Source organism: Haematobia irritans, chromosome 2 (genome assembly GCF_050003625.1).
Source record: "Haematobia irritans isolate KBUSLIRL chromosome 2, ASM5000362v1, whole genome shotgun sequence".
NCBI lineage: Eukaryota > Metazoa > Arthropoda > Insecta > Diptera > Muscidae > Haematobia > Haematobia irritans.
In genome coordinates, this window is record NC_134398.1 from 181,437,968 (window position 1) to 181,450,359 (window position 12,392).

General features: G+C 22.4%; 1 protein-coding gene across 4 annotated transcripts in view; it reads right to left on the reverse strand.

The window, feature by feature from the left end:
- Window positions 1-12,392, reverse strand: part of LOC142226767 (CUGBP Elav-like family member 2) — a 551,331-nt gene that overhangs the window by 460,399 nt on the left and 78,540 nt on the right. For all 4 annotated transcript variants that reach the window (XM_075296966.1, XM_075296965.1, XM_075296964.1 and 1 more), the window contains exon 2: window positions 6,422-6,735. In XM_075296966.1, coding sequence (XP_075153081.1) covers window positions 6,422-6,735 — 314 coding nt within the window. The remainder of the gene's footprint in view (window positions 1-6,421; window positions 6,736-12,392) is intronic.

Below are 12,392 nucleotides of genomic sequence, written 5' to 3' on the forward strand. Positions count from 1 at the left end.
TATAGAAATAAAATGTTGACAAAATTTTCTAAATAAATAAACTGTTGACACAATTTTCTGTATAAATAAAATTTTGACAAAATTTTCTATAGAAATAAAATTTTGAAAAAATTTTGTATAAAAATAAACTTCTGAAAAAATTTTCTATATGTAAGCTATAAGATTTTGAAAAAATTTTCTTTAGAAATAAAATTTTGAAAAAATTTTCTATAGAAATAAAATGTTGACCAAATTTCTCATAGAAATAAAATTTTGACAAAATTGTCTATAAAAATAAAATTTTGACAAAATTTTCTATAGAAGTAAAATTTGTAAAAAATTTTCTAAAGAAATAAATGCTGAACAAAATTTTTTATAGAAATGAAACGTTGCAAAATGTTCTATAGAATGGAATTTTGATAAAAGTTTCTACATAAATAACATTTTGGCAAAATGTTGACAACATTTTCTTAAAGAGATAAAATGTTGACAAAATTTTCTATAGAAATAAAATTTTGACAAATTTTTCTGTAGAAATAAAATTTTTAACAAAACTTTCTATAGAAATGAAATTGTGACAAAATTTTCTATTAAAAAAAGCGACCAAATTTTTTGTAGAAATAAAATTTTGACAAAATTTTCTATAGAAATAAAATTTGGACACAATTTTCTATAGAAATAAAATTTTTACACAATTTTCTATAGGAATAAGATTTTATAAAACTAAGTTTTTGAAAATAAAAGATTTTTTGTTTTGTAGGTTTTTGGTAAAACTTTCTCCCAATGTTGGTAGATTATTCTTGGTTCGAGAGGCAACTTTCGGTACAACGGTTCGATGGCCTTGGGGTCTAAGCCAGCACGAATCAAATGATGGCTATATAGGAAATTGGACATGTAAATCTCTCCTCCTATGCACTTAATTTATCTGAAAGCATTTTTGCTGAGAGTATCGTGATTCCCAATGTCAGACAAGAACAATCGGCCTTACATAGAGTAGTGTATCTTGTAGTCGACCCCACCTTTTATGATATCTAAATCATTTTCATACCCTTACCATTTTGCTACAACCACGATACTAGCCATTGTTCAACAGATTGCATTGCAAACATGTTATAAAATAAGGATTTTTTGGCTAAAACTTTCCTCATATGCTATAGAATTAACAGTGTAGTTCCTTTTTTTTGTACTTTTGGCTATTATTATGGAATATTTTGTTGAACATACTAGCATTATTGATACTAGACTAGGTACAGGTAGTAATAGTAAAATTGTAGACAATTTAGCATGAACTTCCCATCGCACGTCCCTAGTACGAACACACAGTTTTAGTTCAATTGCGTTTAGGACTCATATCCGATTTGTGTATACAGTAATGGATGAAATGGTTTTGGTGGGGTTGCAAATATGTAAAATCATCCATAAAACTTTATTAACACCATTACGAGGAATATGTGGATGCCTTTTTTTGTTTTTCATCTATGTGGGTCATCATAACAATATTTTGTAATGTTTATAACTTTGATTAAATCTGTTTGTAAGCATCATGAGAGAAAGCCAGCATAAAGAAAAATGTATAGGGAAATACTAAAAATTATTTCAATTGCTTTTAGGTTTTGTAGCAAATGTGTAATGATATCACGGTTGCCACTTGAGCCAAAAATAATCTACCAAAATTTCGAAAACAAAAACAAAATTATTTCTATAGAAAAATGTGTCAAAATTTTATTTCTATAGAAAATTTTGTCAAAATTTTATTTCTATAGAAAAATGTGTCAAAATTTTATTTCTATAGAAAATTTTGTCAAAATTTTATTTCTATAGAAAATTTGCCAAAAATGTATTCCTACAAAATATTTTGTCAAAATTCTATTTCTATAGAAAATTTTGTCAAAATTTTTTTTCTGTAGAAACATTTTCAAAATTTTATTTGTATAGAAAATTTTGCCAAAATTTTATTTCTATGGCAAATTTTGTCAAAATTTTATTTCTATAGCAAATTTTGTCAAAATTTTATTTCTATATATAATTTTTCCCAAAATGTTATTTCTGTAGAAAATTTTGTCAACATTTTATTTCTATAGAAAATTTTGTCAAAATTTTATTTCTATAGAAAATTTTGTAAAAAATTTATTTCTATATAAAATTTCGTCAAAAACGGTTCTGACGAAGTCAACCGAAATATCGGAAAATAAAAAAAACAATTTCATTTAATTTATAGACCTATAGCCGAGATTATGAGATAAAAAATCATAAAAATTAATATAAAAAGGTCAACAATATCAACGACAAACACAAAATTTTATTTTTATTGAAACTTTAGAAAATTTTGTCACAATTTTATTGCTGCAGACAATTTTGTTAAAATGTTATTTCTATTGAAAATTTTGTTAACATTTTATTTCTATAAAAAAATTTTTCCAAATTTTATTTCTATAGAAAATGTTGTCAAAGATTTATTTCTATAGAAAATTTTGTCAAAATTTTATTCTATAGAAAATGTTGTCAAAATTTTATTTCTGTAGAAAATTTTGTCAAAATTTTATTTCTATAGAAAATTTTGTCAAAATTTTATTCCTATAGAAAATTTTGTCAAAATTTTATTTCTATAGAAAATTTTGTCAAAATTTTAATTCTCTAGTAAATTTTGTCAAAATTTTATTTGTATAGAAAATTTTGTAAAAATTTTATTTGTATAGAAAATTTTCTCAAAATGTTATTTCTAAAGAAAATTTTCTCAAAATTGTATTTGTATAGAAACTTTAGAAAATTTTGTTAAACTATTATTTCTATAGAAAATTTTGTCAAAATTTTATTTCTATAAAAAATTTTGTCAAAATTTTCTTTCTATAGTAAATTTTGTCAAAATTTTATTTGTACACAGAAAAAAATATCACCAAAATATTTCCAATTAAAAAGTAATTTGAAGTTGAATATTTTTTCAATTAATACAATTAACTTTTTAATCAAGATAGAACATAAAGTTAATTAAGTCAATGATTGAAAATTTTAAAATTTTTAATTAAAAAATTAATTGATACAATTAACTTTTTAATCAAATTCAGAAGACTAAGTCAGTTAAAAAAAGTGATGAACATTTCTTAATCCAAATAAAAACTCTAAGCCAATTCAGAAAGTAATTGAAAATAGTTACCTTTTTAAATAAAAAATTAATTTGGGTTTGCATTCAAAATCAATTAAATTTTTAATTGAATCAATTAAAAAATTAATTGAAAATTGCTAATGACATCAATTAATATTTTAATCAAGAATTTTTTCTATGCCCAATTAAAACTGTGATTGATACTATCATTTTCGTGATTGAAGACATTTCAATTAAAAAATTAATTGGATCAATTAATTTCGTGATTGAATCAGAAAAAAAATTTTTGTGTGTATAGAAAATTTTGTAAAAATTTAATTTCTATAGAAAATTTTCTCAAAATTTATTCTGTAGAAAATTTTCTGAAAATTTTATTTCTATAGAAACTTTAAAAAATTTTGTCAAAATTTTATGTCTATAGAAAATTTTGTCAAAATTTTATTTCTATTGAAATTTTTGTTAAAATTTTATTTCTATAGAAAATTTTGTCAAAATTATATTTCTATAGAAAATTTTGTCAAAATTGTACTTCTATAAAAAAAAAATTGTCAAAATTTTATTTCTATAGAAAATTTTTCAAAATTTTATTTCTATAGAAAATTTTTCAAAATTTTATTTCTATAGAAAATTTTATCAAAGATATATTTCTATAGAAAATTTTGTCAAAGATATATTTCTATAGAAAATTTTGTCAAAATTTTATTTCTATAGAAAATTTAGTCAAAATTTTATTTCTATAGAAAATTTTGTCAAAATTTTATTTCTATAGTAAATTTTGTCAAAATTTTGTTTGTATAGAAAATGTTGTAAAAATTTTATTTATATAGAAAATTTTCTCAAAATGTTATTTCTAAAGAAAATTTTCTCAAAATTGTATTTGTATAGAAACTTTAGAAAATTTTGTTAAAATTTTATTTCTATAGAAAATTTTGTCAAAATTTTATTTCTGTAGAAAATTTTGTAAAAATTTTATTTCTATAGAAAATTTTCTCAAAATATTATTCCTATAGAAAATTTTCTCAAAATTTTATTTCTATAGAAAATTTTCTCAAAATTTTGTTTCTATAGAAAATTTTCTCAAAATTTTATTTCTATAGAAACTTTAAAAAATTTTGTCAAAATTTTATTTCTATTGAAATTTTTGTCAAAAATTTTATTTCTATAGAAAATTTTGTCAAAATTATATTTCTATAGAAAATTTTGTCAAAATTGTATTTCTATAGAAAATTTTGTCACAATTTTATTTCTATAGAAAATTTTGTCAAAATTTTGTTTCTATAGAAAATTTTCTCAAAATTTTATTTCTATAGAAACTTTAAAAAATTTTGTCAAAATTTTATGTGTATAGAAAATTTTGTCAAAATTTTATTTCTATTGAAATTTTTGTCAAAATTTTATTTCTATAGAAAATTTTTCAAAATTTTATTTCTATAGAAAATTTTGTCAAAGATATATTTCTACAGAAAATTTTGTCAAAGATATATTTCTATAGAAAATGTTGTCAACATTTGAATTCTGTAGATAGTTTGCTCAAAATTTTATTTCTATAGAAAATTTTGTAAAAATTTTATTTATATAGTAATTTTGTCATAATTTTATTTTTATAGAAACTTTAGAAAATTTTGTCAAAATTTTATTTCTATATAAAATTTTGTTAAAATTTTATTTCTATAGAAAATTTTGTCAACATCTTAATTCTGTAGACAGTTTTGTAATAGATATATATTTTGTAATAGATTTACTTCTATAGAAAATTTTGTCAAAATTATTTTCTATAGAAGATTTTGTCGAAATTTTGTTTCTATAGAAAATTTTGTCAATTGAAGATTTTTGCGCTATAGAAAATTTTGTTAAGATTTCATCTCTAGAGAAAATTTTATCAAGAATTTATTTTAATTGAAAAATTGTTCAAAATTGTATTTTTGTAGAAAATTAATTGTAGAGGTATATTTTGCAAAATCTACCAAAACATCAAGAATTCTACAAATCTACCAAACAGTAAAAAATTTACCATTTTTAGTATAATTCTACCAACTGTGATAACCGATTCTGGCACTCATATTTAACGCGGTATGGCCAAAATATTTTTTTATTTTTTTTTTTCTTGGAGTTAATTAGGTTTCATGAATGATTTTTTATATAAAAATTTTGATTTTATAAGATTTTTAACAAAATGTTCATTTGTTTAACTTTTGTGGAGGTTTTCTTTCATTAATTTCACTCTATGAAATAAATAATAACGCCCAAATAATTCTGTTATATAAATTTCGATTTTTTTTTAAATTAAATTTTTCATTCTTTTAAATTTAACATTCTTTTCGCTCTAGAACGCTTATTTAGGAGGAATGGCCAACATAAGTATTTCGTATAAAAATTTTAATTTTTCGAGCATTTTCATAGAATTTATGATTTATTGTGGATGGTCACGAATAAATGCCTTTTTGGCTCTATTTTAGGAGGTATGACCAAAATAATTTTTTCATATAAAAATTTTAAATTTTTCGAGGATTTGCGATTTTGTATTTTTTTGGGGGGTGATTACGAATTTTTTTTTAGTTCGTCACCACCGAGTATATGAAATTCCTTTAGGGTACTTGACTTCAAGGGTACCAGCTAGACATCCAATCTAGAGTTATATTTCATTAGAACCCCATTTTTGCGCTTATGAGAATAATAATAAGATATGGGAAATCTTAAATGATCGTTTTTAAAAATCCTACAAATATTAAGATTAGATTGTATGGTATGATACATTGCTGAAAAAAAGCTTCGCAATATTAAAGAAAATATTAAAGAAAATTTTCATTACAATTAAGCCAATGAAATTTTTTGAATTAAATTATTAAATAATAATGAAATTATTTATACTAATATATATGAACATTTTTAATGTCTTAATGAAAATTGCTTCTCATATCAATGAAAAAATTCGTTAGCTCAATTTTAATGAAATTTTCTTTTTTATATTGACATAGTTGCTAAAATCTGTTATTTTATATTAAACCTCTCATGGCTGGTGAAGTCCCTGTGGACTTCATTCATGTGTAAATGGTTTATCACTTCCTGTACTAATTAGTATAGCTAGTCAGAAACTATAAAGTTTGCGATCAGGTAAAATAAAGAATTATGAAAGTCAAAAACTTCCACAAAAAAAACTTACCATCCATCGGAGGGTTAAATTATTTACTATAGGTCTATACAGAAAACGTTATATGATCTATTAAATTTGCTTTGTATTTGTCATTTGTTTAATTTAAAATCATTTTAAAGATTTTTCACTTAGGCATTTTTACTTTCTAAATTACGCTTAACTTCTAGCTTAGCATGTAATCAATAACTTACCTCTGCTCATCATGGTCACCTTGTCACGCAGCACATTCAAAGTATGAACTCTTCCATATTGTTCAAATAATGCACGTAATTTAATTTCATCCCATGCCTTGGGAACTTGACCCACAAACATTTTTATGGTATCAGCATCGGGTTGTTCTTTGGAAAATTCATCAGTAGTTCCCATATTGGTAGAACATTCCATAGGTGTAAAGGGGACTATGGCTAAATTTTCATTAGATGAGGACATTTCGTTTGTAATCTCATTTTCCATATTTGATTCGCAACTGCTAGCATTACCGTTGCCAGTTGTCATTGTTGTATTACTGTTCACAAAAAAAAAAGAAAAGAAAAGATATAAATTAAATAGAAGTATACAAAAAAAACAATAAGTTCTCGTATCTTTACTAAACAAACACTAAAATTCAATTAGGTTGGTATCTATCACCCTCCCACTTTCCCCATTATCGTCACGCATCAATAATCCCTTTTAACTATAGCCTGTTGCTGTAACCGTTACTCACTCACCCCCAAAAATAGCAACTAATTTTAATCTCTAATCATTTAGACTCCACAGGATTTCTTGTTCTACTTTCCCCTCTCTCTCTCTCTCTCTACCTCTCACCATAGGCAAATATAAATATACATTTTGTAATGGCATAAAACTTTCTTTGTGAGTTTGACTTTATTAAAAATCAGCCGGATATATGCTACCACCATGTGTGTGGGAGTGAGTGTGTTTGTGAGTAAAGCTAAATGGGGATTTCAATTTCATTGGGAAACTTTTGAACGAGAGCTAGAGTGTGAGCAGGAGAGAGAGTGAGCATATATAGGTTTGATTGTTCTCATAAAACTTCATACAAAAGCTAATTTATAAATGAAATTCTGATTTGCCATCATTACATTGTAAATTGTTTATAACTTTTTGCCATTGTCATCGCTGTTATTATCAATGTTTTTGTTATTGCTCTCCAATTTAGTTTAAGTCTAAAAGCGAAAATGTGTTTGTAGTATGCCAACATATTTACTTGCCTATAATTTGTGTGCGTGTGTGTGTATGGCATGTGGGTGTATGGCTAAACCCTGCAAACATTTGGAAGCAGCAATGCCAACTGAAATGTTTGAATTCTCATCGTATTCACATATATATCAAACACTTCTTTTCGTAAGGCAGCAGTACTGATTGAATGGTTTTCGTATTCAAGTCTCTTCATATGTATATAAAATACATTAAATATTAAAATACTCGCTACCCATCCCTACGAATTTTTTGTACAGAAAATTTTGTCAAAATTTTTTTTCTAAAAAATTTTTTGTCCAAATAGTCTATAAATAGTCAAAAAAGTCTATAGACAATTTTGCCAAAATTTTATTTATATAAACGATTTAGCCACAATTTTATTTCTATATAAAATGTTGTCAAAATTTTATTTTTATAGAATATTTTGTCAAAATTTTAGTTCTATTGAAAATTTTATTCCTCTAGAAAATTTTGTCAAAATTTTATTCATATAGAAAATGTTGTCAAAATAGTATTTCTATAGAAAATGTTGCCAAACTTTTATTTGTATAGATAATTTTCTTAAGATTTTATTTCTGTAGAAAATTTTGTCCAAATTTTAATTGTATAGAAAATTTTGTCCACCTTTTATTTTTATAGAAAATTTTGTGAAAAATTTATTCCCATAGAAAATTTTGTTTTAATTTTATTTCTATAGAAAATTTTGTCAAAATTTTAATTCTATAGAAAATTTTATTTTCTATAGAAATACAATTTTGATTTTTATAGAAAATTTTGTAAAAATTTTACTTCTATAGAAAATTTTGTAAAAATTTCATTTCTATAGAAAATTTTATCAAAATTTTATTTTTATAGAAAATTTTGTCAAAATTTGATTTTTAGAGACAATCTTGTCAAAATTTGATTTTTATAGAAAATTTTGTCATAATTTTTCCAAAATTTTATTTCTATAGGAAATTTTGTCAAAATTTTTTTTCTATATTTTTTTTCAAATTTTGACAATTTTGTCAAAATTTTATTTTCATAGAAAATTTTGTCAAAATTTGCATTCTATAAAAAATTTGGTCAACATTTGATGTCCATAGCAAATTTTGTCAGAATTTGAATTGAAAGAATGTCAACATAAAAAAATAATTTTTGTAGAAAGTTTTATTCAAATTATCTATTTCTATAAACTTGTTTTTCAAAATTTTTTTTCATATTTGCCAAAATTTTATTTCTATAGAAAATTTTGTCAAAATTTTCTTTTTATAGGAAATTTTTTCAAAATATTATTTCTATAGAAAATTTTGTCAGGATTTTATTCCTTAGAAAATTTTGCCAACATCTTATTTCTATACAATATTTTGTCAAAATCTTATTTCTATAGGATATGTTGCAAAACCTTTATTTGAATAGAAAATTTTCTTAAGATTTTATTTCTATAAAAAATTTTGTCAACATTTTAATTCTATAGAATATTTATTTTTAATTTTATAAAAAATTATATTCCCAAAGAAATTTTTGTCAAAATTTTATTCCCATAGAAAATTTTGTCAAAATTTTATTTCTATAGAACATTTTGTCAACATTTTATTTCTATAGAAATTTTGTCAAAATTTTATTTCTATAGAAAATTTTGTCAAAATTTTATTTCTATAGAAAATTTGGTTAAAATTTGATTTTTGTTGTTGTTTTTTTGATTTCAGCTTAAAACCATACATTGACTAAACTACAAGTGTAGATTAACCAACAGAGGAAAAGAATGTTTGTCAAATTTATTTGGGCAAAGCCCTATAGACTGCAAGATGGTTGGATGGACGAACGTTTCGGAATTACCACATTCCTCATCAGAAACGTGCGTCCATCCAACCATCTTGCAGTCTATTTGGCTTTGCCAAAATAAAGTTGACACAAAAACAACATCAATGATTAAAGAACAAAAACCAACAATAACAAAATAAAATTTGATTTTTATAGAAAATTTTGTCAAAAATTTGCCAAAATTTTATTTCTATAGAAAATTTTGTCAAAATTCGATTTCTATATTTTTTTTTCAAATTTTGGCAATTATGTCAAAAATTGATTTCTATAGAAAATTTTATCAAAATTTGATTTCTATAGATAATTTTGTCAAAATTTGATGTCTATAGCAAATTTTGCCATAATTTGAATTGAAAGAATGTCAACAAAGAAAAAATAATTTCTGTAGAAAGTTTTAATAAAATTTTTTATTTCTATAAACTTCCTTTTCAAAATTTTTTTATATTTGTCAAAATTTTATTTCTCTAGAAAATTTTGCCAAATTTTCTTTCTATTGGAAATTTTTCCAAAATGTTATTTCTATAGAAAATTTTGTCAAAATTTTGATTTTTATAGAAAATTTTGTCAAAATTGTGATTTTTATGGAAAATTTTGTCAAAATTTGATTTCTATTGAAAATTTTCTCAAAATTTTATTTATATTGAACATTTTTTTAAAATTTTACTTCTATAGACTATTTTGTCAAAATTTTATTTCTATAGAAAATTTTGTCAAAATGTTATTTCTATAGAAAAATTTGGTCAAAAATGCATATTGTCAAAATTTTCTATAGAAATAAAATGTTGACAAAAATTTCTTTTGTGTCTAAATTTTTTTTCAGATTTTGGCAATTTTCTCAAAATTTGATTTCTATAGAAAATTTTGTCAAAATTTGATGTCCATAGCAAATTTGGTCAGAATTTGAATTGAAAGAATTTCAACAAAAAAAAATAATTTCTGTAGAACGTTTTATTAAAATTTTTCGTTTTTATAAACATCCATTTCAAAATTTTATTTTTCTAGAAAATTTTGTCAATATTTTCTTCTTATATGAAATTTTTCCAAAATGTTATTTCTGTAGAAAATTTTGCCAACATTTTATTTCTATAGAACATTTTGTCAAAATCTTATTTCTAAAGAAAATGTTGCAAAACTTTTATTTGAATATAAATTTTTCTTAAGATTTTATTTCTATAGACAATTTTGTCGAAATTTTAATTCTTTAGTATATTTTGTCAACCTTTTATTTTTATACAAAATTTCATCAAAATTTTATTCCCAATGAAATTTTTATCTAAATTTATTTCTCATAGAAAATTTTGTCAACATTTTATTTCTTAGATAATTTTGTCAAAATTTTATTTCTATAGACAATTTTGTCAAAATTTTATTTCTATAAAAAATTTTATCAAAATGTCATTTTTGTAGAAAATGTAGTCAAAATTTTATTTCTATAGAATATGTTGCCAAATTTTATTTCTATGGAAAATGTTGCCAAATTTTATTTCCATAGAACATTGTCTTAAGATTTTATTTCTATTGAAAATTTTTTCAAAATTTTGTTTCTATAGAAAATTTTGTCAAAATTTTATTTCTATAAAAAACTTTATCAAAATTTTATTTCTATAGAAAATTTTCTCAAAATTTTATTTCTATATCATGATATCTATAAAAAATTTTGTCAAAATTTTATTCCCATAGAAAATTTTGTTAATATTTTATTTCTATAGAACATTTTGTCAAAATCTTGTTTCTATAGACAATTTTGTCAAAATTTTATTTCTATAGAAAATTTAGTCAAAATTTTATTTCTATAGAAAATTTTGTAAACATTTTATTTCTATTGAACATTTTTTAAAAATTTTACTTCTATAGAAAATTTTGTCAAAGATTTATTTCTATAGAAAATTTTGTCAAAATTTTATTTCTATAGAAAATTTTGTCAAAATTTTATTTCTATAGAAAATTTTGTCAAAATTTAATTTTTATAGAAAATTTTGTCAAAATTTAATTTTTATAGAAAATTTTGTCAAAATGTTATTTCTATAGAAAAATTTGGTCAAAAATGTATTTTGTCACAATTTTCTATAGAAATAAAATTTTGATAAAAATTTCTTTTATGTCAAATTTTTTTTCAAATTCTGGCAATTTTGTCAAAATTTTATTTCTATAGAAAATTTTGTCAAAATTTGATGGCCATAGCAAATTTTGTCAGAATTTGAATTGAAAGAATTTCAACAAAAGAAATAATTTCTGTAGAAAGTTTTATTGACATTTTTTATTTCTATAAATTTCTTTTTCAAATTTTTGTCATATTTGTTAAAATTTTATTTCTATACCAAATTTGAGTAAAATTTTATTTCTATTTAAAAAATTTGTCAAAATTTTATTTTTATAGAAAATTTTGTCAAAATTTAGTTTTATAAACACTTTTGTCAAAATTTGATTTCTATAGAAAATTTTCTCAAAAATTTATTTCTATAGAAAATTTTGTCAAAGTTTTATTTCTTTTTGATTTTAAGCCATTCTTGGTTGACGTGTGCTGAGTGCAATGGTACAGAGATCTCTTGAACGCTGATTGTCTTTCCAGGGCATAAATATTGTCTTTAGGACATTTAATTTAGAACATTTGTAAAAATATCTATAAAACGATAGACTTCTCTTAGCCACTGGTTCGATTGGCCTAGGAACAGGATATCGCCAGTGAATGTTTTATCCTTCCATGCCGAAACTATTTAGATACATTTTCGATAGAAAATGTTTGCTGGTATGTAATAACACATACACTCACATGACAATAGAAATTTGTGAATAGAGTATATTGAAAAAGAGATTAGATTATTTTTCCCCATAACAATTGCTGAATATTTATACCTTTTTAATATAATTTCAGTAGGATATATTCTATACCATTGAACACAAACATCTGCTGCAATTGGCAGGCGTAACGAGTGGTAAATCAAAAAGTGTGAGAAATTGTTGAATTTCTCAGAGATTTGAAATCGGAGAACTGCAACCGATGGTATTTTTATACCATTCACCACTACTATGGTATCGTACTTAAATTTGGAGCAGTGTCATTTTTCGGCTCAAGAATCGATTTTAATTTTGGAAAAAATCAGTTAAGATTCTGTCTATCTGGTCATCAATGACATATTTTTAAACCGATCTTCTTCAATT